The sequence below is a fragment of the Bubalus bubalis genome, chromosome 9 (genome assembly GCF_019923935.1).
Source record: "Bubalus bubalis isolate 160015118507 breed Murrah chromosome 9, NDDB_SH_1, whole genome shotgun sequence".
Classification (NCBI taxonomy): domain Eukaryota; kingdom Metazoa; phylum Chordata; class Mammalia; order Artiodactyla; family Bovidae; genus Bubalus; species Bubalus bubalis.
The window spans coordinates 98246573-98272332 of NC_059165.1; the positions used below are offsets into that span (position 1 = coordinate 98246573).

The 25760-nt window shown below is 50.3% G+C and overlaps 4 protein-coding genes across 9 annotated transcripts; 2 read left to right on the top strand and 2 right to left on the bottom strand.

Moving 5' to 3' along the window:
* Positions 1-507: 507 nt before the first annotated feature.
* On the bottom strand, positions 508-13606 carry WDR83OS (WD repeat domain 83 opposite strand). Its single transcript, XM_006041594.4, has 4 exons — positions 13452-13606; positions 1470-1575; positions 999-1096; positions 508-904 (listed from the first exon to the last, which is right to left on the bottom strand). The coding sequence occupies exons 1-4, from the start codon at positions 13499-13501 to the stop codon at positions 838-840; spliced, it is 321 nt and encodes a 106-aa protein (XP_006041656.1). The 5' UTR covers positions 13502-13606; the 3' UTR covers positions 508-837.
* A 76-nt stretch (positions 13607-13682) lies between these two features.
* On the top strand, positions 13683-17991 carry WDR83 (WD repeat domain 83). Its single transcript, XM_006041595.4, has 9 exons — positions 13683-13993; positions 14073-14193; positions 14278-14383; positions 14642-14690; positions 14773-14899; positions 16238-16305; positions 16396-16504; positions 16589-16703; positions 17688-17991. Exons 1-9 carry the CDS (start codon positions 13801-13803, stop codon positions 17835-17837), a joined length of 1038 nt encoding a protein of 345 aa, XP_006041657.3. The 5' UTR covers positions 13683-13800; the 3' UTR covers positions 17838-17991.
* Positions 17875-21635, bottom strand: DHPS (deoxyhypusine synthase). 6 transcript variants are annotated; one of them, XM_025293619.2, is made up of 9 exons: positions 21280-21632; positions 20539-20703; positions 20226-20347; positions 20042-20138; positions 19854-19940; positions 19319-19424; positions 19135-19238; positions 18183-18308; positions 17875-18098 (listed from the first exon to the last, which is right to left on the bottom strand). In XM_025293619.2, exons 1-9 carry the CDS (start codon positions 21484-21486, stop codon positions 18003-18005), a joined length of 1110 nt encoding a protein of 369 aa, XP_025149404.1. In that variant the 5' UTR covers positions 21487-21632; the 3' UTR covers positions 17875-18002. The 6 variants fall into 6 exon arrangements, with proteins under 6 accessions (XP_025149404.1, XP_044804120.1, XP_044804118.1 ...); XM_044948185.1 differs by lacking the exon at positions 21280-21632 and adding an exon at positions 20828-21027 and having other exon boundaries at positions 20539-20699; XM_044948183.1 differs by lacking the exon at positions 21280-21632 and adding an exon at positions 20828-21027.
* A 3158-nt stretch (positions 21636-24793) lies between these two features.
* On the top strand, positions 24794-25452 carry GNG14 (G protein subunit gamma 14). The gene is given in 3 exon segments (XM_044948187.2): positions 24794-24978; positions 24981-25067; positions 25070-25452. Coding segments are annotated over 3 exon segments (303 nt in total). The 5' UTR covers positions 24794-24878; the 3' UTR covers positions 25186-25452.
* The last annotated feature ends 308 nt before the right edge of the window (positions 25453-25760 follow it).

Below are 25760 nucleotides of genomic sequence, written 5' to 3' on the forward strand. Positions count from 1 at the left end.
TCCATCGACCTTCAGGGCTATGGTTTGCAAAGGACCTAGGTTGGCTAAGAGCTGAGGTTAATGGGGGCTCTGTTTTGTCCTATGGATTGAGACGTTAAATAAAGGAATTACCCTTACAGTGCTGCGGAGGGGAGACCTCCAGCCTTGTTCAAGAGATACCAGTGTCCTCTGGTGAGCAGTGAGAACCTGACAGGTAGGGGAGAACTTCCTACCTTCCCCAGTGCCTACCAGTCCATCCGATGTGCTGACATTACCCTCACTCATCTGAGAAAACCAAAGCCCAAATTCCTTAGATCAGCAGAGCTATCTTCTGAGTTGTCAGAGGGCAGACATCACTGTTTAGTCTCTGGCAGCTGGCTTAAGGCATGAGTCTTGCGAAATAAGCAAATGAACTAACCAAAAGGCTCCAGACTGGGGCCCCACCCCAGGCCTGACTGAGTGGGAAGGTGGAGCCCTTCCCTCTATTAGGACAAACAGCCCCCATGCACAGGAGAGAGAGGTCGCAGAGAACAGCCAGAATGCAAAACTTTATTAACGGGTTTCAACAAGAAAATGAGTGGGTACACCTAGAAACACGGATAGCGTCTCCCCTGGGAGCAGGCAGGGTAGGAAAAGGTGGGGGTCGGAGGTTAGGCCCAGGGGACTCCTCTCTCTGCTCCAGCAGCTGTGAGATCCCAGAGTTAGGGCCAGGTTCCCTCTGTCCAGCTGCAGACCCAGAGACTGCCTCGCCGAGGGAAGCCCAGCACCACAGCTGACGGCAGGAGGCTGAGCAGCCACAGGTGAGGCCTAGGGCAAGGTGGCTAGAGAGGCCCAGGACGTGACCCCTCTAGGCTGACATCACCAGGGGGGCGTCATGGGCTGAGGGTTCTGCAGATATGACATCACCACGGCAGAGATAGACAGCCTGAGATGGGAGAGAGGTGTCAGTCCAGGATGGAGAGGTGGGGGAACTCCCACCCCTCCCCCAGGAGTCCCTCCCTCCGCAGACCCAGCCTCACATGAAGCTACTCATCATCTGCTTCGTGTCCTCAGAGCTCCGGGAGTTGGCAAAGCTGATGAAGGAGCAGTAGACAGCGACCCAAGCACACCACTTCAGCTGGAAGAGGTGGGTGGACAGATGGGTTAGGTCAGTGAGAGGCACCCCAATGAGCCATTCTCCCACCAGTTCCAATCCCAGTTTCACCTGTTGCAGCTCCAGCCTTGATCCCCAGGACTGCCTCAGTCTCAGCCTCCCAAAGCTAACCTCAGGTACCCAAGTTCAGGTCCTACTCCCTGAACTGCATCTCTGACCCCACCATGTCCCCTCAGGCCTAAGAAGCCTGGCCCTTGACATCCCCCATCACCCTAAGGACCTCACCAAGTTGCCTTAAAGCCTCAGACCAACATCCAATGTGCCCATCCTGACCCGGACCTCTGGCTTCACGACAGCTCTGGCTTTCTACATTTAGCATCACCCGAGCCCTGCCCACCTTGAGCATGAGGCCGCACATGCTGAAGATCATGCCGAGTAGGTTCATGTAGTCTGGTGTCGGATCATCCAGGGCTGGGTTACACTCGCTCGGTGGGGGCTTGTACCTGCAGCAGGCTCAGGGTCAGGGGCACTCGACTTCTGCCCCTAGGGTGGGCAGATGCTTCCCTGGGCCTCCAACCCACAATCTGAGACCCATCCCCATTGTTAAAAATAAAACCACAGGTCCAAAATGGAGTCATTTATGCTAGGTCATGCCACTAAACTGGGGCTTACTACCTAGCCTGAATGGAGCGTCAGCCTCCTCCAGAAATGTAGTCTCTGACATTGTAATCATCCTTTTTTCTGTTTATGACTTCCTTGCCCTACCTTTAAAAACCTTTCCATTTCTATAGGCCTTTAACGCTCCCCTCTACTTGTTAGACGAGATGTTGCCAGATTCATGAATCCTTCAATAAAGCCAATTAGACCTTTAGAATTTACTCAGGTGAATTTTGTTTTTCAAGAGATTTGGTAGCAGCAACAGGATCCAAAGTGAACCTCTGACATTCAGGAACAACAAGGAACACAAGGAGGGGTACCATGAATCCCCTTCTGAGTTCACGGTCTTTCTCGCTGGATCTGGAGGCCATGGGTAAGTTCCTCTCAGTTCTGAGCTCTGCTCTCTTTGTGTCATGCTCCCGACCTAATTGGCTTTCCAGCCAGTTCCCCATTTGTCTGGAACCACTAGTTCCATGTTGGGAGCTGCTGGTGGTTCTGACTACAGTTCCTCATTTGGCTGGAAACCCCAGGCCCTTGGTTCTGTTCCCAGATTCCTTGTTGGGACGTGCTGGCGGTTTGGTCTGCAGTTCCCCATTTGTTTGGAATCAGCCCACAGTCCCCATGTAGGGTCTACTCCTGGTTCAAGCCTTTCTCCAGCCCCAGGTTCCACGTAGGCAGTCAGTGATGGTGTGTGCACAGGGCCTTTTTCTTGGCCAGGCCACAGTAGCTGGTTATGGCTGCAGTGTTACAGTATTCATGTCTGTCTGTCTTCCTTTGTGTAGATAAAGGCCAGCCAAGAGAGATGGGAGCATCTCTGACCCCACCATGTCCTTTAATAAGTCTACCCATTGGCACACCTGCTTATTTTTATGACCAAGAACTATAATCTCAGAAGCTGTAAATATCTATAAAACAACCTAGAATTACTATGGCTGTCATGGGGAAGGTCTCCCTGAGACAAGACTGCCCTTGAAAGTGAGGGTTTCAGGACTTCCCTGGCGGTCCAGTGGTTTAAGTCTCCAAGCTTCCACTGCAGGGGTCTCGGGTTCTATCCCTGGTTGGTGAACTAAGAGCCTGCATTCCATGGGGCATAGCCAAAAAAAAAAAAAAAAAAAAAAGAGTCCTCAACCAGACAAAGCTTGCAAAACAGCAACTGCACTTCCCTGATAGCACAGTGGGTAAGAACCCACCCGTCAATGCAAAGAACATGGGTTCCATCTCTGGTCTGGGAAGATTCCATGTGCTGTGGAGCAACTAACCTGTGCACCACAACCTCTGAGCCCGAACTCTAGAGCCTACGAGCTGCAACTACCAAGCCTGCGTGCTGCAACTGCTGAAGCCCATATGCCTAGAGCCTGTGCTCCGCAACAAGGGAAGCCACTGCAACGAGAAGTCTGCATAGAGCAGCTCCTGCTCGCTGCAACTAGTGAAAGCCTGCACAAAGCAACGAAGACCCAACACAACCATAAATAAATAAAATTTTTAAAAAGCAACAGACCTTTTATAAACCGTTGCTAGAATCTTCCCTACCCCTACTGACTGGTCTGTTATTCAAACATGCAAAACAAAGAAAGGTGAATCTGACCGACTTTAAGACACTTGCTTGGAAGCCCTCCTCCTATGGTGCTTCGGTTCCATGTTGATAGTCACCTAACCTGCTCTAGTGGTCCTGTTTGCTCACAGATTATCTCCTGAGATTAGTGGATTGATTAAATACAGAAGAGAGGATAAGAGACCACCAGGCTGATGGAGCCAATGACCACAGCTGAGCACTTTGAAATGACCTTCGAGTAAGACCACAAAAGCAAAAATTCTCCAAGTTGTTGGTCTTACAGTTACAACAGCTCCAAGACCAGAGAGCTAAAATAATGCCCTCCTAGGGCTCCACCAACAAAACGCTGGCCCAAGGACCAATGTCTCGAATGTAATCAACTGGGACACTGGAAAAAAGATTGTCCTCAAAGGTCTTATGCAAATTCTTCAACTCAAGTGCCCCCGTATCTGTCTCCTCAGTATTCCAAGGGATTCTCTGGTAAGCTGTTATCTGTAATCCCCTTAAACAGCCAAGGGGAAAATAAAATTAAATCTAATGGGAAACCTTATCAAATTCTCGTTGATACTTATTGTTGTTGTTCAGTTCTGTGACTCGGTCAGACCTTCTCTCTGAATGCACCTGCCTCACACTGCTTGTTCCCTCTTCAGCAGGAATTCTCAAGATTGCAGGCCTTCCTTTGGTCCCTCACAGCCAAGCTATGTGCTGAGACTTTCACGTGTTTTCCTGAGATGATGCTGTTCAGTCACTAAGTCGTGTCTGACTCCTCGTGATCTCATGGACTGCAGCATACCAGGCTCACCTGTCTTTCACTATCACCCAGTTTACTCAAATCCATGTCCATTGAGTCGATGATGCTATCCAACCATCTCATCCTCTGCCACCCCTTTCTCCTTTTGTCTTCAATCTTTCCCAGCATCAGGGTCTTTTCCAATGAGTTGGCTCTTTGCATCAGGTGGCCAAAGGAATGGAGCTTCAGCAACAGTCCTTCCAATGAATATTCAGGGTTGATTTCCTTTAGGATTGACTGGTTTGATCTCCATGCAGTCTGGAGCTATGTTTTCACCCCATTCCCTTAAGATGACAACTCCCTCAGAATGAAAAAGAGGTTTCCTAACTGGAAGAATCTAACAAAAGTTCAGAGAGAATTTCTACCTCAACCAGTACAAATGACTCTGGGACTTCTGACTGAAAAACATTCTTTTTTCACTATGTGACGTAGCCCCAGTCGATCTATTTAGGTAGAGCTCTCCTTTCTAAATTAAAAGGGCTAAGACATTTTGTTTCCAATGGGGACTCCACCTTAAAATTTCCTGAACGACGTGAACCAGATCTTTTATGTTCTTACAATCTGTCCTTGACAGAGAGGAAGAATTCCAACAAAAGTCCCTGAATTTAATTGAGGTGTCTCAAAATCTCTGGGTACTTTCTTTCTTTTGGGCTGCACCAAATCTACATTGCTGCACATGGGCTTTCTCTAGTTGCGGCAAGCTGGGACTATTCTAGTTTCGGTGGTTTCTCTTGTTGCAGAGCGCAGGCTCTAGAGCTCCAGCTCGGTAGTTACAGTGCACGGGTTTAGTTGCCCTGCGGCATTCAGGATCTTCCTGGACCAGGAATCGAAATCCTGGACCACCAGGGAAATCCTCTGTGCGTTATTTCTAATATTGACATTGGAAGAATAAAAAATACAGAGCTTATAAAGATTCAGAGACACATAACTAAACCTCTCCCTCAATTACATCAATATCCTCTGAAGCCTAAAGCCAGACAAAGCCACACACCCACAACAGAAGACCTAATGTCCCAGGGCTAATTAGGCACGCCCTATAGAAGCCACCACAACACGCAGATCCTGCCAGTCTGGAAACCTAATGGGTGAGGATGGTGACTTGTCCATAACTTAAGAGCCTCCCCCTACTCCAGCCCCAGGGGAAAGTTTCTTTTGTTTTTTAATTTTTATAGGGAGTATAGTTGATTTACAATGCTGTGTTATTTCAGGTGTCCAGCAAAGTGAATCAGTTATACATGTTCATATAGCCACTCTTCTTTTGATTCTTTTCCCATATAGGTCTTTACAGAGCACTGAGTAGAATTTTCTGAGCTACATAGTAGGTCCTTCTTAGTTATCTATTTTATATATACCAGCGTGTATGTGTCAGTCCCAATCTCCTGATTTATCCCTTCCCTCAGGAGCTTCTGGAAGCTCAGCAGTAAAGAATTCACCTGCAATGCAGGAGACACAGGTTCAATCCCTAGGTCAGGAAGGTCCCCTGGAGAAGGCAATGGCAACCCATTCCAGTACTCTTGCCTGGAAAATCCCATAGACAGAGGAGCCTGGTAGGCTGCAGCCCATGGGGTCACTAAGAGTCGGACATGACTGAGCAACTTCACTTTCACTTTTCACTTTCATGCATTGGAGAAGGAAATGGCAACCCACTCCACTGTTCTTGCCTGGAGAATCCCAGGGACAGTGGAGCCTGGTGGGGCACCGTCTATGGGGTTGCACAGAGTCGGACATGATTGAAGTGACTTAGCAGCCAGTATGCTTGCCTGGGAAACCCCATGGACAGAGAAGTCTAGCAAGCTACAGTCCATGGGGTTACAAGGAGTTGGACCAGACTGAGCAACTAAACAACAAGCAGGACTCAAGGGTTATTAGCAATGTTATTTCCCCCTTCCCAGTTGTCCCAAACCTGGAACACCATTTTGTCATAAATTCCAGCAGGCTCAAAACACTGTTGTGGATCTTTTTCAGCCTTTTGCAGTATCCCTATAGATTCCAACAGCTGATGTCCACCTGCCTTAACTTGGAACAATTAGCAGTAAGCCTGAACACTCATGCCTCAAGGGTTCACTGAGGCCCCTTCTGATTTCTCCCAAGTGCTCTGTCAAGATGTAAGGACCCACCAGTCCCCAGGAAATGAGCTCTTTCACAACAGGTGGATGACTGCTTGCTGTGCTCAGTAACCAAAGACACATCCATAAAAGATTCCATTTATCTGCTGAAAAGTGATGGAAGAACTTTTCATACTGTGGTATGGAGAAGTCATCCTAGCTAAGACATGACTGGGCTTAAACTTTATGCTCATTAGAACAGACAGACCAAAAAAAAAAAAAAAAAAAAGTGCAGTTATCAGACTGTGCAGAATGTCCACTTTGAAGAGGAGATAAATGTTCTTTCACCTTATCCCCACAATACCAATGTACCAATTCCTTTGAATATGAGGTTCCCTTCCCTGACCTAAGGTCATGCTGTCTTGCTGTGTATGTGCTAATCTGTCTCTTGAAACCCTGAAGCAATGTACCCATTGTGTCTGATGTTTGTTCTTTGTTCGGACAAGACAGAACTGTGCTTCAGGCATCCAAATGGAGCCGGGTAGCCATGTTAATGCATCAGTGAGGACCTGAATTTTCTGAACTGTATCAAATTTAACCACACCACCAGTTATTCTGCAACCTTGTGGTCTCAACATCTCCCCTTGTAACTATACAGTCACTTCAGACCCCAACGAATCCTTGCTTAACAAGCACCCATATATCTTGCCGACTCTAATTATATTCCTTTTTTTTTTTGACCATATCTGCAGGCATGCAGAACTTCCTGACCAGGGATAGAACCCATGCCCCTTGCAGTGGAAGCACAGTCTTAACCACTGGACCACCAGGGAAGTTCCAATTATAATTCTTGACAAACAAGTTATGTAACTGCAGTTTTTGCCTGAATAAGCCTCTGCCATACTGTAGTCCGGCAAAACAATTCAAGTGCTTTTGAATCTGTGTTTCCTGGGCCATAGGCCTCCATTTGGCTTAGATAAAATTCTTATTATAGGTTGGTTATTATTTCAGTTGACAAAAGGAACATAAACTCTCCAAGGGAAAATTAACAGTTATCTGTAGATAATGTTCATTACCTAGTGCTGAAGGAACCCAACAAGGATCAGGCTAATCCAAGAATTTCCTAGGCCTACAACTAAGTGACAGCTATGTGGATTTCTAGACTTGATTGGCTACTGTAGACTACGGGCTCCTAATTTTTCCCTATTCGTTTCCCCACCCAATGACCTTACTAAACTTCTAGTCCCTGAGCCCCTTTCTAAGGAAGATATACATAAGTAGGCTTTTCTGAAGGGTAAAAAAAGTGCTATAAGAACCACCAGCCCTAGACCTACCTAATTATTCAAGACCTTTCACTTTATTTGTGCATGAAAGAAATAACCAAGCCCTGGGAATGCTCACACAAGAGCATAGCAATAAACACAGCCTGTTTCTTCTCACAGCATTTAACTGGATTCAGTTGCCAGTGCCTATACCAACTGTCTTGGGTTACAGCTGCAACTACAAAGTTAGTAGAAGCTTCAGCAGATGTAATCTGAGGTAACAGCATTTATTTATAGACTCCTCACACTGTCCAAAATCTTTTTAACTCTTGGGACTTCTCTGGTGGTCCAGTACGACTCTGTGGGCCCACTGCAAGCAGCTTGGGTTCAATCCTTGTTGAAGGAACTAGATCCCACATGCCAAAACTAAAAGATCCTGTATGCTGCAACTAAGACTTGGAATAGCCAAATAAATAAGTAAGTAAGTGTGTGTATATATATATGCAGAGGGGGCATCTCCTGGTCTCCCAAATGTATTAAAAAGTCAAACAAACAAAAAACCGGTCTTCTTAACTCTGAATTGACTCAACGTGTCTGTGCCGGCATATTAACCTTCTAAGAGATCCTTTTGCTTCCTCCACTTATGCAACATCTTAAATGTTGCAACACCTTTAACTTGCTACATCACTACCCCTACTGACAAAGATGAGCCCCTTAACTGTCAGGTAAGAACATCCTGATATAATCTTGTTTGCTGATGGGCCATACTCTAAAATGGAAATGAAGAAGGGACACCTTGTTCCCAAACTGATTATGCTATTACTAACCATTATGAATTACTTGAAAAGGAAACTTCCCATAAATGAAAGTGGCCCAAAAAGCCCTTACCAGAGGGCTTGTTAATATTTTTACCAAGAATCAGTATGCCTTCAGGATCATCCATGATTTGGAGATGTTATGGAAACAAAGGGGTTTTCTGAAGTCCTCCGGGCCCCCATCAAAAATGGGCAACAGGGACTTCCCTCATGATCCAGCGGTTAAGAATCCACCTGCCAATGCAGGGGACATGGGTTGGACCCCTGGTCCTGGAAGATCCCACATGCTGTGGGGCAACTAAGCCCGTGCACCACAACTCTGAGCCCACGCTCTAGAGCCCGTGCTCCGCAACAAGAGAAGCCACCACAGTAAGAACCTGAGCACAACAACCAGAGAGCAGCCTCTGCTCACCGCACTAGAGAAAGCCTGCGCGCAGCAAGGAAGAGCCAGGGCAGCCAAAAATATAAATTTAAAAAAAAAAATTTTTTTTAAAGGCAACAAGTAAACTACTCTTACTTTCTGAAGGTAAGAAATTACCTGTCATTAAAATTGAGACTCACACTAAAAGGACTGAACCAGAGTTCAGGAAATGCCCTAGTTAACGTTTCATGTAAAGACAGCCGCAACAGAATCTATAAATATCATGGCATTGAGAATTCCCTGGCGGCCCAGTGGTTAAGACTCGGCACTTTCCCTGTGGTGACCTGGGTTCAATCCCTGGTTGGGGAACTAAAATCTGGCTTACAGAGCAGGAAAAATAAATAAATATTATGGCACAGATACATGAAGACCATTCTGCCTCAGCAAAACATGACTTCTCATTGCCAGACCCTGGCCATCTTGATGCCCTTGTAACATCAGTCTGCTCCTGAACAGAGAAATTAAGATGGGCAAACAATGGTTGTAAATTAGATAAACATTCAGGGCTATGGGAAATCCAAGATGGCCACGTGATTCTTCCCAGCTCCCTGACAAATCTCATTTTTCAGTTTTTGCATTCCTTCACCCATCATAGTGCATTTTAAAATGACTCAAATGATGAACAGACATGGGTGGGGAGACAAAATCACAAAAGCGGTTTACCACCAATGTTTGACCTGTCAGGCCTGCAATCCTGGAAAAACTATCTGTGTTCCCAGAGGCCTCAGACCTCCCCACCCCGGACCTTCTGAGCATCTACTGCTGGACTTTATCCAACCACCACCCAGTATGGGTTATCAGTACGTTCTTGTTACTCTACACATGCTTTCCTAATGGGCTGAAGTCTTCCCTTGCCACAAGGCTAATGCCCTCACAATGGCAAGGAAACTGTGAGAAGATGTGGTTCCAACTTGGGGTCTACCTTCCATAGTCTTCAGGGACTGAGGCACCCACTTCACTGGGCAAATCGTACAAGCTTTAATGAAAACCTTGCAGACTCCTTGGAATTATCACTCTCCTTTTCACTTATCATCAGGCAAGGTAGAGAGAACTAATGGGATCCTCAAAAACCTCTAAACTGCTTAAACTACTGAACTCCCTTGGCCTAAGGTATTGCCTCTGGCCATGCCAACTGTTGCCAGTACCCTCTATGAAAACACACACTCACTCCACATGGAACAGTCACCAGTAGACCAATGTCCATTGCTCTACAACTTTCTGCTGATCCCTTGCTATCTAACGTTAATAGGACCAGCTACTATAAGTCTTTCACGTCTTATGCTATCATTAACAGGTTTAAGAAGCCCTCCCAGATCCCAACTCAAAGGATTATTGGTCACAGACTGGAGCCTGCTGACTGGGTATTCTGAAAACATCATCAGAGGAAAACAGCCCTCAAGCCCCATGGGAAGGGACCTTACCAAGTGCTCCTGACCACTGACAAAGATGCAAAACGAGAAGGCACTGAGCTGTGGGTACACATCCCACAGCTAAGGAAAGCTCCACCAGACATCCAGTCCTAAACAGATGCTGGAGACCTCTGAATCAAACTGACGAGGAAGAGAATAGCTGGCGTCAAGGTGCACTGCTTCTGTCCCAGACACCGAATCAAGACCATATGTTAACTAGACTGAAACCCTTCTTCCTTTTTCTTTTTTTACTATGATTTTCACCTGGAAAGATGATGTTCTCACCCTTATCTCCCGGCCATTGCTGCGGAAAGTAAGCTTTCAGACCGCTGGATTTGTCATTAAATATTCCAATCTGGGAGCTTTCCTGGTAGCTCAGTGGTAAAGAATCTGCCTAACAATGCAGGGCACACAGGTCCAATCCCTGATCCAGGAAGATCTCCACATGCCGCAGAGCAGCTAAGCCCATGGACCACAATTAATGAGCCTGGGCTCTTGAGCCCAGGAACCCCAACTACTGAAGTCCGCATGCCTAGAGCCTGTGCTCCACAACAGGAAAGTCACTGCAATGAAAAGCCCTTGCACTGCAACCAAGAGGAGCCCCGACTTGCGGCAACTAGAGAAAAGCCCACACAGCAACAAAGACCCCCCAGCACAGCCAAAAAGAAAGAAATAAATAAAAATTCCAATCTGAGACTTCCCTGGCAGTCCAGTGGTTAAGACTCTCTGTACTACCAATGCGAGGAACAGTGGGTTCGATCCTTGACCAGGGAACTAAGATCTCGCATGCCACATTGCACAGTCAAAAACAAAAACAAAAAAATTCCAATCTATCCATGATGCTAGAGACCTCCTGGTCCTCCTTGTGACCAGCTTTTCCTTCTATTCTCAATGTCACAGGAAACTACAACCAAACCCCCTGAAAGTTTCTTATGCAATTCAACTTTCACAGCCAGAACAACCTATACCTTGTTTTTCCCTTTCTCCCATCATAACCATACATACTCAATTAGACACAATTAACTGGTAAATCTCACTGCACTTGCTCTCCACATTCTCATGATAATCTAGATCAGATCTGCCCCCACTCACTAAGAGACCTCACCAACTGCACCTATTTTGCAAGGTGTTTGGAGCAACACTTCATATTTCAGGCTGGGAGAATCTATTCCCAAATGTGCTGAAAACCTGACTGACATCTGGCTTGAATGGGTAACTGCAGTAATCCCTGTGAATGAATCCATTAACAGTACCCCCCTAATGGAAATGGTCTGTGCCCTGATAGGGTCTGTCTTTGTCCATAATGGCTATCATTCTCCTTCAGCCTCTGAATGCCTAGACAGCCAGTGCACAGAGGGCAATGCCTCTTAGGTTACTAAACTGGGCTCCTAACTTTCCACAAGGGAACTAAGACACCTCATTGGTCAAGTCCCCTGGATTTACATCATGAAGTTAAAAAGAATGATAAGGATTTCATGACTCAGGATTCATGTCCTTTGGCAAGGCCATCAGCCCAAGAAAGATCCTTAGATTCTCTGGCCAAAGTTGTTCTTTTATAACAGAACAGCCCTTAATTAGGGGCTTACCTGGTAGCTCAGACAGTAAAGAATCTGCCTGCAACGCAGGAGACCCAGTTCAATTCCTGGGTCAGGAAGATCCCCTGGAGAAGAGAATGGCAACCCATTCCAGTATTCTTGCCTCGAGAATTCCATGGACAGACCATGGGGTCGCAAAGAGTCAGACAGGACTGAGCGACTCACACACAGTCTTTGTTTATCTTCTGGCTGAGCAAGGAGTGTCTATGCTGTGGTCAACACCACCTGCTACACTGGATTACTCCTTCTGGGGAAGCTGAAACTCAATTACATAAGATCACTGAGCAAGCCAGCTGGCATAAGAAGGTAACTCCTTCAAGGGGAATTTTTTTTTCTTTTTTTTTCTAAACCAGGGATTAAACCCTTGCTCACTGCACTGGTAGCACCAAGTCCTAACCAGCCCACCACCAGGGAAGTTCCAGTGGGAACTCTCTTTCATGTATTTGATTTTGCCTGGTTTTAATCCTGGAGAGCATGGCTCCAAAGTGCACTCCAAACATTGCTAATTACCCTGCTTATTATAATCATAATAATCTCCTTAATGCACTGAATTAGGCAGCATATTAAAAAGCAGAGACATTACTTTGCCAACAGAGGTCTGGCAAAGTAATGGTTTACTTCTAGTCAAATCTATCGTTTTTCCAGTAGTCATGTATGGATGTGAGAGTTGGACCATAAAGAAAGCTGAGGGCCAAAGAACTGATGCTTTTGAACTCTGGTGTTGGAGAAGACTCTTGAGAGCCCCTTGGACTGCGAGGAGATCCAACCAGTCCATCCTAAAGGAAATCAGTCCTGAATATTCACTGGAAAGACTGATGCTAAAGCTGAAACTCCAATACTTTGGCCACCTGATGCAAAGAACTGACTCATTGAACAAGACCCTGATGGTGAGAAAGACTGAAGGCAGGAGGAGAAGGGGACGACAGAGGATGTGATAGTTGGATGGCATCACCAACTGGATGGACATGAGTTTGAGCAAGCTCTGGGAGTTGGTGATGGACAGGGAAGCCTGGTGTTGCAATCCATGAGCTCACAAAGAGTTGGACACGACTGAGCAACTAAACTGAATGCACTGTATTCTCTCAAAAGCTTTAAATGCATAATCACAGCCACTAATCATCAAGCAAAAGATCTCCCTATGACTAGAGCATCAGAAAAATAACAAGAGAATAACCAACTCAGAGACTGTGAACCTGAAGCCAGCAAGGACCTGTGACTATCACAGGGGTTAACTATGAATAGCATGCAAAAGAACAACAAAACTGAGAGAACCTCAGAGTAGCAGCTGAGAGTGCGCTCATGCCTTAAGTTTTGATCACGTCTCTCAGTTAGACAGACTCTGATTGGGAGCGGGGAGGAGGGAAGAGAGGGAAGATTTGTTAAAAAGAATACCACAGATCCAAAAATTTGTACTTGGCCAAGCTACCAAATCAGGGCTTAATATCTAACCTAATAGAAGCTTCAACTTTCTCCAGAAATGCAGTTTTAATCGGTCAGTCACGAATTTTCTGGTCAGCACCAATGAGGCAGTCTGTCACATGGGCTCTCTCCCCTCTCCATCCTTCAAAAGGAAAATGAGGTAACCCCCACCTAATAAGACCCTTTTCTCCCCAAAAGGAAACTAATATAATCCGAAATCATCCTTTTTTCTGTTTATGACTTCCTTGTTCTACCTTTAAATAATTTTCCTTTCTGTAGCTCTTTAGCGCTCCCCTCTACTTGCTAGATGGGATGTTCTCCAATTTATGATCATTTGGTAAAGCCAATTATATCGTTTAAATTTAAAGCTGAATTTTTTTCTTTTTTTAACACCATGACAACTAGGAACCTCACCTCAGCACTTTGTTGGGCCTCCGTGGGTCCGACATATTGTTCGCGGACATAGCGAGTCAGAAGTCGCGCCTCTTCCGCTGCGGGAATCGCAGCTTCCGGCAGCTTCCAGCTTGGAAACACAGGATAGTTTTTAGAGTAACACTCTCAGCCCTCGCGCTTCCGTTCCTATCGACGGTTACCGGAACTCCCCCCAGCCAGGGGACAGAGAATTAGGAGAAGCCAAAAATGCTCCTAGAAGACCAGAAGTGGGAAAAGAAACTAGGAAGCTGGAGACAAGTTTCAGTGTTTCCAACACTATTTCCAAAGAGCCTAAATGTAGAACCCGGAAGTGAGAAGTAGGAAGTAGACTATGGAGGACAATAATAAGGTTACACCCTCCCAGGGCAAGGAATGCTTCCGTGCCGGCGCGTGTAAGGTGGCGAGAAGGGGAAGCCGGGGGATGGCTTTCCCTGAGCCAAAACCGCGGGGCCCCGAGCTGCCGCAGAAACGGTTGAAGACGTTGGACTGCGGGCAGGGGGCGGTTCGAGCTGTGCGATTTAATGGTGAGAGCCTTGAACTTTCCGAGTCCTCCTCCCGCCTCCTAAGGTCGACGGCCCAGTAACCCCCCCTGGTGTTCCCCAGTGGATGGCAATTACTGTCTGACTTGCGGCAGCGACAAGACCCTGAAGCTGTGGAACCCGCTGCGGGGGACGTTACTGCGGACGTACAGCGGCCACGGCTACGAGGTGCTGGATGCGGCTGGGTGAGCCGGGGGGCCAAGGCGGGATCGGGGCGCTGAGGCCAGGAACAGAAGTAGATGCTAAATATTCTGTGCTCTGCCTTCTAGCTCCTTTGATAACAGCAGTCTTTGCTCTGGAGGTGGGGACAAGGCGGTGGTGCTGTGGGATGTGGCGTCAGGGCAAGTCGTGCGGAAATTCCGGGGCCACGCGGGGGTGAGTGCAAGCAAGAAGGGGTCTCATTAAAGCAAATCTAATTAGCATGTGGGTGGTAACAGGGATCCGCGCCCCCCCCCCCCCCGCAATTACAGCGCAAGGATCCTTCCCCATGGCCCCCACTTCATCAAGCCCCATCCTTGCAGTTCTCCCCAACTCTTTGATCTCCCTTACCCTTAACCTTTTTCCCTTGCTTTAACTTGCACTGGGAACCCTGCTTTTGTCCTCATCCTCTAAGCGGCAGTTCCTGTTTCGCAGAAGGTGAACACAGTACAGTTTAATGAAGAGGCCACAGTCATCCTGTCTGGTAAGTCCAGGGCCTTGGCAGGTGGGCCCAGGAGACTGCCTCCACCCTCTAAACCTGATCCACCTTCATGCTGGCCTTACAGGCTCTATCGATTCCACCATCCGCTGCTGGGACTGTCGCTCTCGGAAACCTGAGCCAATACAGACACTGGACGAAGCCAGAGATGGTATATCCAGCGTGAAGGTGTCAGACCATGAGGTCCTCGCAGGGTGAGTGGGACCAGGACCTTGTCGCTCGCCAGGTGCCACCGAGGTTCACAGTTGTCTCTGTACTTAGATTAAAAAATCTACTCTCCTCATTGTGCTCATAAGGCCCTGCATGGTCTGGTCTCTGTTGTGCTCTCAGCTTTTATGTGGTTGTTGTTCAGACACTAAGTCGTGTCCAACTCTTTTTGACCCCAGGCACTGTAGCACTCCAGGCTTCCCTGTCCTTCACTATCTTCTGGAGTTTGCTCAAACTCATGTCCATTGAGTCAGTGATGCCATCCAACCATCTCACTCTCTGTCGCACCCTTCTTTTGCCCTCAATCTTTCCCAGCATCAGTGTCTTTTCCAATGAGTCGGCTCTTGGCATCAGGTGGCCAAAGTATTGCAGCTAATTTCTGTTAAATATACCACACATGCTTCCACTCTGGGACCAACATGCAATTGCCCTTTCTCCACCTGGACTGTTCTATACTACTTGGAGTGTATCTGAGCACCTCCTACAGGTCCCATTTTTAGTCAGTGAGCATACAGCAGTGAACAAGATAGAAAAACAAGGAAAACCCCTGCCTACATAGATTTGACAGTCTAGCTGCAGGAGACAATTAAAAAAAAAATTCCCATGCAGGGCTGCCCAAGTGTTCCCACAACCTGAGGGAGTGCTGATCCCACCACTGGGGGTGTTTGGACTGCTTGGCCTGTCAGCCCACCCAGTTCCCACACATCCCCCCCTTGAACTGAACATGGTTGGCTCCTTTCTCAGCCTCAAGCCTCAATTCCAATGTCATCTCCTGGGAGCTGATGCCCCTCAGTCCATGAGGTTCCACTTTGGCAGCAAGTGCTCCTGGCTTGGTAGCAGCTGTGTTCCAAGTCTCTGCACAGGGTCTGGCCCAGAGAGGGAGCTCAGTAGAAAGCAGAAACAGATGGAATGGGACTTGATTAGCCCTTGGGTCTGTGTCTTAAAGCCGTTGCCTCAGAATTCCACTTTTTTTTTTTTAATATTTATTTTTAATTTACTTATTTGGCTGCATCGGGTCTTAGTTGCAGCATGTTGGATCTAGTTCTCTGACCAGGGATTGAACCCAGGCCCCCTGCATTGAGAACTCAGAGTCTTAGCCACTGGACCACATGGGAAGACCCAGAATTCCACTCTTGAGTTCACGTCAGTGTGTTTTCCGTGGCCGATCCTAAGCATGACGTGGCAGTGAAGGGTACTGGGAAGGATAGGTGCTAGCCTTGCCCTTGGGCCCCTGGCCAGGTGAAGAGGATACAGGGACATCAAAGCTGGCACCCTAGACCTACAGGCCCCCGCAGTGCTTCAGCTGCAGCCGCCCTGTCTTGCAGTTCCGTAGATGGCCGGGTGAGGCGCTATGACCTGAGGATGGGGCAGCTCTTCTCAGACTACGTGGGCAGTGAGTGTGGCTGGTGCTGGGGGGCAGGCAGGGAAGGTGGGGACAGCCCAGGGGACCCAGCCTGACATGCCTGCCCTCCCCTGCCCTCAGGCCCCATCACCTGCATCTGCTTCAGCCGGGATGGCCAGTGCACCCTGGTGTCCAGCCTAGACTCCACCTTGCGGCTTCTGGACAAGGACACAGGGGAGCTGCTGGGCGAGTGAGTCCTCAGGAGCGTGGGGCCCCTTCCCCACCCCCAGTAAAGCCCGCCCCTAACCCCCGCTCTGACTCCACTCACCCCCAGGTACACGGGCCATAAGAACAAGGAGTATAAGCTGGACTGCTGCCTGAGCGAGCGCGACACACATGTGGTCAGCTGCTCTGAGGACGGGAAGGTGTTCTTCTGGGACCTGGTGGAAGTGAGCCTCCCCACCCCCACTCCACGCTGGGGTGCCTGCCTTGTCCTTACCTGAGTCACCCTCAGGCCTGAAAGGGGCGGGGGGTGTTCTGTTAGAACTGGGGGCTAGAAGGAATGAGAGAATGAAGAAAGAAGGGCAGCCCTGGCAAAGAGCACAGCACATGCCAAAGCTTGGAGGTGTGGCGCCCATGTATCGGTCAGGAAATGGAAGTGCTGTGGATGGCAGTGGCGGCAGCAGGATCCAGGTCAGGTGGGGCCGCTGGGACTGACCCTCGGGGAGGGAGGGTGATGGTGGCATCTCACCCCAGGTGAGATGGGGCTGTAGTTGTTCAGGAAATCGGAGCCATGTCTGAGCATCCCTGTGATTTCCCCCCGTGAGCCCTGTAAGCTCTGTCCTGATGTGTCTCAGCCTGGTGGGGACGTCAGAATGGGAACTGACCAGCTAGACTTCATGGGGTCAGGGCTGGGGCTTGGCTACAGAACCCCTTAGAGGATGAAGGAACTGGAGGGCCCTGGAGAGTTGAGGAGCCAGCTCTCCCTTTGGGAACTCAGAAGGCACCAAGGTTTTGCCTACATCTCGAGGGTCCAGTAGACTGGCAGTCATCCTGCAAGGGAGGGCACGTGAAAGGACATTTTGCAGGTGGAGAGAGGAACCTGATATGTTGAGACTTGACTGCAGGGTAATAAAAGGAGGGAGCATCGAGGCTGTCAGGTGGGCTGGTGGAGCCCAGGTGGCAATCTCTGGGCACAGTCTAAAGGCAGAGCCAAGAGGATTTACTGACAAAAGGACTTGAGATGTAAGAGGAAGATCCAAGGTGTCTGACCTGAGCACCTGGAAGGACAACTGACTGACGGGCTCAATTTGGGACTGATTAAGTTTGCAATGTCTGGGAAGCAATTAGAAGCATTATAATGGAAACCGGGGGAGAGGCGGCCAAGAGGAGGGAGACACACTGAAGACCACTGCCCACCCCTCGCTCCACAGGGTGCCCTGGCGCTGGCCCTGCCTGTGGGTCCCGGTGTGGTGCAATCGCTGACCTACCACCCCACGGAGCCCTGCCTGCTGACTGCCATGGGGGGCAGCATCCAGTGCTGGCGGGAGGAGACCTACGAGGCTGAAGGTGCCCCAGGCTGAAGCCAGGGGACCCACTGCCAAGGACAGAGACACAGCCTAAGGAGGACCACTGAGATCATTTATTCTAGACATGCTGCTGACCAAGGAGTGGGGAGGGGCTGGGTCTGCAAACTAATAAATAGAGGAGGGGGGGTGAGGCCTCCCTGGGGCTGCACCATCCAACGTTCAGTCCTCATTCTTCTCGGGCGTGAAGGCATCTACCTTCTGGGCAAAGGTTTCAGCTACAAGCAGCGGGAAGACCAAGGAGGCGTCAGCATAGACCTATGGAGGGAACCCAGGTGAGCCAGAGGATCCACAGCTGCAGCCTAGGAGACCCTGTGCTCCAGCTGGCTGGCCGACCCTCACCTTGACAGGCTGTGCATCCATCCGGATCTTGCCCCATGAGACAGCTTCATCCGGCCGGGCACCTGAGTCAGAGCCATCAAACTCCTGGGCAGTGTTGATGTAGACGGCATAGTCAGCGCCATTCCGCTGTGGGGAGGGACAGGATGGGCTGGTCAGCCAGACAGACTCCAGGGCAGGACACTAGCTAAAGGCACAGGGATGTGTCCCAGATAAAGGAAGCTCTTGGTGGCCTTCACTGCAAGGGAAGGGCTCCATGTCAATAACTGGGCCAAGTGGGGGTGTCATGGGATGCTGGGCAGTGGGCGGCTTTGCTCCAGACTCACCTAGGTTGCAAGAGCCCACCCACATCTGCCACCAACTCTAGAGAAGACTTCCGCACCTCTTCCCTCTCTATGGTCCCCACCCCAGTCCCACTGTTTGTTCCTCACACAGCAGCCAGAAGGTGCCTGTGAGCACCTGAGTGGCCCTCAAGGCCTTGCACTTTGTGGCTGTCACCTCTGGCCTCACCTCCTCTCACTCTCCCCTTCATGGCCTCCAAGATGTGCCTACATCAGGCACCTCAGAACCTTTGCACTGGCCAGTCCTGCCAGAAACTCATCTCACGCCCACTCCCTAAGTTAACCACACGGTTCATGAGAGCAGCCCCTGAAAAACCTCTGCTCACAGGTCACACTTCCCAGGAAGCGTTCCCTTTTCTGAATAGCATGCCTTTCTCCTGCCCTCTCCTCGTCATCCCTGATTTTTCTTTGTAGCCAGTACATGTCACCTTGTCACTGGTTTGCTGTTCATCTCCCCCACTAGAACATCAGTTCCAGGAGGGCAGGTATCTTGGCCTGTCTAGTCCACAACTGTTTCCCAGCACATGGCATGGGCCTAGTACACAGGCCTGTCTGCACAGCAGGCATGAGTACCAGCCCCCACTAGGGGCCACACAGTCTGCATCCCTGCTCACCATGAGGTTGGCATTGGCGATGTGGTGCTTGACCATGCCACCACCCAGGATGATCATCCCCGTGCGCTTGGCGAAGATAGCCTGTGTGTTGATGAGCCTGAGGTCTGGGGGAGAGGGCTGAGTCAGGCCACCGCAGGCCCAGGCAGCCCTCCTCCCTTGCTCCTCTGGGGCCCCAACATCTTACCCTCAACAATGTCCAGGACCAGGCCTGGGTTCTTATAGGAGTGGAAGAAGATCATGTCACCCAGCGAGCCATCTGTGAGTGCTGGGCTCAACACAGGAATATGGTTCTAGGAAAGAGCAAGACAGGAGGGGGGCCAGATCTAAGCCCTGTAGGGGCAGCCTGCAGGTGTTTCCTCTCTGCCTGATTCTGGGCAGGGTGCTTAACTTCACTTGGGCCTGGCACATGAAGAATGGTAGTTCTTGTTTTTCTGATTGCTGGACCCCGGAGCCTCTGAGGAGCATGGGGCCCTCCAAGAGTCCCCATGGGAGCTGCTAAGTATTGCCCAACTGCTTCCCAGCAGTCTAGGAGTAGAGCCAGAATGCCAGATCCACAGTCAATAGCTGTGGGACCTCAGACAAACTGTCTAACTTCTCTGTTTCTGAGGCTCCTTATGTTGGAGCAGGAATGAGGAGACTAGTACCAACTACCCAGGTGGCTGTGAAAATGAAACAACACATGCCAAAGCCTGGCATCTTTGCCCCCGCCGGTCCCTCACCTTCTGGGCCCAGTAATACACGGACTCTGGGTTGTTTATCTCCTTGCCAAGCCGGGCGATCATCTTGGAAGGTGTCCACTTCACACCCTAGGAGGAGACATTGGCTTCAGGCAGCGGCGCCTCCCCTGACACCCACCATGCCATCAGCAAACGCACCCTCCCCCAGCCCCAGGTTGCTCCAGCCTCACCTCTGTGTTCTGCTCCAGCACCATCTGGTCCAAAATGGGCATCAACCAGTCCTCAAACTTGCAGTAATTGTCATTGGGCACCAGCAGGTTTCCAATCCTGGGGACAGAAGGTGGATAGGCATCAGGGCCCAGGACCCTCAGCCTGCCTCCCTTACCCAGCACCGCTCAGCCCCCACCCACCCACCTGTTGATCCCGTTCTCACGTAGCTCCTTCCCCCTGAGGCTGAACTCGCCCAGGTATGTGGGCGCCAAGCACTTGATGAAATCCTCCTCCACACCCCCAGCTGTGGTCACCAAGACGTCCACCTGCAGCCACAAGGCAGTGAAGTTACCCCAAGCAAAACTCCTAACTCCCAACTCTCATCCAGTGACCCCTGTGGGGAGCTCTGCTGCAAAACAAAACTGACCCATATCTCCCTGTCTCACTTAAATGACCAGTAACCTTATTGCCCATTAAGACCCAGAGAGCCCAAGGCCACACCCCCACCAGGTCCCACCATGTTGTGCTGCACGAGGTAACGGATAGTCTCACGAATGCCTGAACTGATGAGGTTGGATGTGTAGCCCAGAAAAATGGTGCAGCCGGTGAGTGGGCGTCGGCTCTGGGTCAGGTCTGCATGTTGGTCTTCATCCTCGGATAGCGGCTCGAGTTTCTTCTCTATCTAGGTAAGGGCAGAGTTGAGTTAACCTCTGGCCCCAAATTCCACCCCAAGGACCCGCGGCGGGTTTTGGTGTCAGACTCCCCGCCCAGGCTCTGCCCACTCAGGGACAGAGAAACACTTCTACCTGGAACAGGGGAAGGAACACCCCTGTGTAGGCTCTGCCCTGTTCACAGCCCAAGTCTCAGGTCACATGCTTAGGTTTTGCCTCTTTTCATGAATCCGAGAGCATCACTTTTTCAGGGCCGACCCCTCTCCCCACCGGGAAAAGCAAACCCAAGCTCAGGTCCGGGCGGGTGTAAGGGTCCTCCTCCAATTCCTCGCTCAAAAGCACTCTTTAGCCCAGGCTCCGCCCCTTCCATAATACTTTCACCTGTTATCTAAAACGCCCGCTCCCCGCCCCCGCCCCGCCCCAGAATCAGTCCCAACCACTCCCCAGCACAGAAACTCCCGGGCTCCATACTCTCTCCCACTATTGGACGAAGAACACACCTCCCAAAGAAGTCCCGCCCCCAGCTACCGCAGGGTGCTACTGGAGGCCACGCCCCCTCAACCCAGGAAGTCTCACCCAGGCCTCACCATGGCGTTGACTTGCTGTACCGCGCGCCCGAAGTTGGTGGCTTGGAAACCAGTGGTGCTGAAAGCCTCTAGCAGTGCGCGATAGTCCACGCCACGGTTGAAGTCGTAGCCCCGGACCTGCGCGGTCTCGAACGGCAGTGCCGAACTGTGCTTCAGCACGGCGGCCAGTGCCGCAGCGGGCGCCTCCCTCTCCTGGGGACCCTCCATTGTCCTGCAGCTGCACTCTCAAGTCAGAGCCGCCCCAGGCCAGCCCTCTGGCGGCCTCGAACTGCTCTAGGCCCCGGCACGCACTTCAGTAGGAGACTCAAGGCCTGGGGAAAACCTGGGGAGGGCCGGAAGTTGTGTAATCACATGACCCGCCGCGCCCGGAATCAAGGGTGCGGCCATCTTGTCTTGTACAGTCCGTAATACGGAAGCCGCGAGGAGCCATTATTTATATTCCGTATGTTCCCAGCCGCCGATGAATGATTTTTACTTTTACTGCCGCCTGCTGGAAACCCACCGCGTTGCGTGGAGCTTGCCGGTTCGTGTCTACCCTCTTAGAGAGAGAATGGTTTCTCAAACGTTGCCGTTAGACGGAATTCGAATCACCAGGAGGTATCAGACAGTTTGTGCCTCGGAGAGTCTCTCGTCAAATTGGAACAGTGATTGCTGTTCGTGTCTTGCAAGTCTCCTGAGCCTCCATATGCAGCATAACCCCTGGTCTTCTGTCTCTGGCAGCTGAGCTGCCATATCCTCTGAGAAGTCTTCCTTGACTTTCCTCTGGGTAAGGGATCTCCTGTGGGATCCAGGGCTGACATCTCTTTCCCTCTAGCGAGCCTGTGAGATGCTAGAGGGTGGGGGTCTATGATCTCATGGGTCCTCCTAACCATGCATAGGGTTTAGTCCAGTGAGACCCCTGTAATCACTCACTCTACAATTTATGGAGTCTGCACTATATACTGTGTGCTTCCCTGGTGGCTCAGTGGTAAAGAATTCATCTGCCAATGCAGGAGACACGGGTTTGACACCTGGGTCGGAAAGATGCCACATGCCTCCGAGCAACTAAGCCCATGTGCCACAATATTGAGCCTGGGAGCCACAACTACTGAAACCCACGTGCCCTAGAGCCCATGCTTTGCAAGAAGCCACCAAAATGAGAAGCCTCCACACCACAATGAAGAGTACCCAGAGACCGGGTAGCAATGAGGTAGAAATATTCCAGCACAGCCAAAAATAATAAATAATTTTTTAAAGAAAAACCCTCTTATTGTGGCTTCCCAGTAAGAGTAATACTCGGGCTCTTCCCTGTGGCCTAAAAAGGCACTGACTTGCCTACCCTCATCCCCTACCACTTGGCCGCACTCACTTTTCTCCAGCTCCACTAACCTGACTGTTCTAGAGCCCAATAAGCTCTTTCCTGACCAAGGGGCAATGCGCTTGCTGCTCTCTCTGCCTGGAACACCTGCTTCCCCAGCTCCTCCTCTGGGCCTCAATCCAAATGTCACCTCCTCCAAGAGGCCTGCCCTGACCACCCGCTCCTGCTCTTACCTTGCTTTTATTTTTCACAGTGCATGATACATTCTGTTTGCTGCTGTTCATCCCTCCCTGCCATCCAGCTCTGTGAAGGCAGGATCTTGTCTGGTTTCACTGCTGTTCTCTTCACTCTGTGCAGTGCTGGGCACACATTGGGATCTCAGCAAAAATGGATGAAACACACACGAAGAGGTCAAGGTGATCCGTGAAGAATGAAGGAGGGATTGAAAAGGATTCAGAGAGGACAGAAGGTGCCAGACCAGGCAGGGCCCTGTGGGCTGTAGTAAGGAGGGTGGGTTTTATTCTCAGGGGCTGAGAAACCATAGGAGAGTTTTTAAAATGAAAAACTGATTTTTTTTCTCCAATTTATAAAACTGTGGTAGAATACACATAACATGAAGTTAACATTGTAACTTTTTTTTTTTTTTTTTTTTAAGAAAGAAAGCTCTGTAGTCTGTCTCTTCTTTAAAAGATACTTATTTGACTGCACTGGGTCTTACTTGCAACATGTTGTATCTTTAGTCATGGCAGGAGGGATCTAGTTCCCTGGGATTGAACCCAGGCCCCCTGCATTGGGAATGTGGAGTCTTAGCTACTGGACCACAGGGAAGTCCCCCACTGTAACCATGTTTAAGTCCACAGTTCAGAAGCATTAAGTACCTTTACATTGTTATACAACCGTTACCTCCATTCATCTCAAGAACTCTTGCATCTTCCCAAACTGAAACTTTGTACCCATTAAACACAACTCCCCATCCCCCTTTCTCCTCAGCAACTGGCATTCTGCTTTCTGGGATTCGACTACTCCTACCTCACATAAGGGGAATCATGTATTAGCTGTCATTTTGTGACTGGTTTATCTCACTTAGCAGAATGTCTTCAAGTTTCATCCATGTTGTAATGTGATTTAACAGATCCCGCTGACTTACTGGAGTAGAATGGGGTCAGGGTGTGCAGGGCAGGGGAGACCAGACAACTGCACTGGTCCAGGCAAACTGAGATGGGGGGCAGGACCCCAATGCTACCAACAGGGTGGGGAGAAGTGACCAGTCTGACAACCTAATTTGAAAGTTCATCTATAAACTGCATGGTGAGCTCTGTTCAATACTCTGTAATGACCTATATGGGAAGAGAATGTTAAAAAAAAAAAAAAACCTGGATATATGTGTATGTATACCTGATTCACTTTGCTGCGCAGAAACTGATCCAGCATTGTAAATCAACTATTCCAATAAAAAATTATTAATTAAAAACAAAGAAAGTTGTTCTGATGGCTCTTGATGAAGGATTAAATGTAGGACTACTGGAAGAAAGGAATGAAGGAGTTAAAGATCGGAACCAGGGCAGTTGGGTGGATGGTGGTGAATTTGGGGGATGGAGGTTTGGGGTTGGGGGAGAGGATCCAGAGTCCAACTTTGGCCAGGTTAGGTGAGAGACAACTGAGAGGTGGGGGTGATGGACCGAGGAGGGAGGAGGGTCCTCATGCGGGTCAGAGGTCAGGGAAGGGGCTGGGACACAGGGGAAGCCATCAGTGTAAGTAAGTGAATTGAGTCATCTGTGGATAAGGACCCTGGGTCATGAGTATAGACAGACACAGGAGAGGCAGGGCTGCGCCTGAACCAGGGTTCACGCTGTGCCTCCTCACGTCAGAGAAGGAGCCAGTTAGCAGGGGATCAAGCAGATCTGTGAGAGCCCGGGGCCCCTACACTCCCCCAGTAAAGGTGACACATGACAGAGCAGCCACTGGGCCTCCTGGGGCAGGGACCCCTTTGGCCTCGGCAGCTGCTGTTGCCGCTAGTGACATTTCACTCCGTGAGTGTCCTGGCTTCAAAGTCTCTGCAGGCATTGTGGGGGATGGGGGGGCGGTGTTGGAGAGGCTGGGCTGGGGGAGGGCTCCAGAGTGGGGCCGCAGGAGGAGGACCGAGCAGCCAGGAGTCAGCCAGAGTCTTCAGTTGAGGTACATGGTCCTGACGGGTTGGGGAGCAGCCACCCCCATGCCTCAGGCACCAGGGACATAGGAGGAGGCAGGAGCTTGGGGTTTGGGGTGCAGCCTGCTGCCTGTGGCTCTGCTCACCCTCCCTCAGATGTCCAGCAAGGTGACCATTGGCAGTGACATTGGGCAAGCCCGCCGGGCCGTGGAGCAGCTGCGGATGGAGGCGGGCATTGACCGCGTGAAGGTGAGGACCAGGGTGAGGCGGGCGCGTCTGAGAGAGCAGGGCAGGTGGACGGCCCAGCCCAGGTCGGGCTAACCGGGTTGGTCTGCAGGTATCCAAGGCAGCTGCCGACCTGCTGCAGTTCTGCACAGAGCAGGCCAAGAGCGACCCGTTTCTCGTGGGCATCCCAGCTGCCACCAACCCCTTCAAGGAGAAGAAGCCCTGCGCCATCCTGTGAACCCTGTAGCCCGGACCACCCAGGGGGCCTCAATAAAGATGAAGTGAGTGCTCCTCAGGGCATGGCTTGGCCAAGCTTCCGTGGTGGACTTTGGGTTTGTAGGGACCAGGTGTGGGGTGTGCCTGGCCCAGCCTCCCTCCTCGCCCACGCCAGGGTCACGGCCACAGAGGCACACCCTGGACCCTGAATAGAGGAGCATGCCCCTCCCTCACCTACCCCTTCCCTGACTGCCCCCCTCCCCATGGCCCAGGGGGTAGCATTAGCAGATGCCCGGTCCCACTGCCCAAACACCCAGGGTTAGAGTCCCGATCTACGTATCAGCATGTGTCACACACACACACACACAGTTCACACACGCAGGTACCATCATACAGACAAGTGCCACTTCTCAAGTGTCTCCCTCTCCCTCACAGAAAGCACAGGAGACACAGTCTCGATCCCTGGGTTGGGAAGATCCCCTGAAGAAGGAAATGGCAACCCACTCCAGTATTCTTGCCTGGAAATCCCATAGACAGAGGAGCCTGGAGGGCTACAGTCCATGGGGTCGCAAACAGTCGGACACGACTGAGCAACTA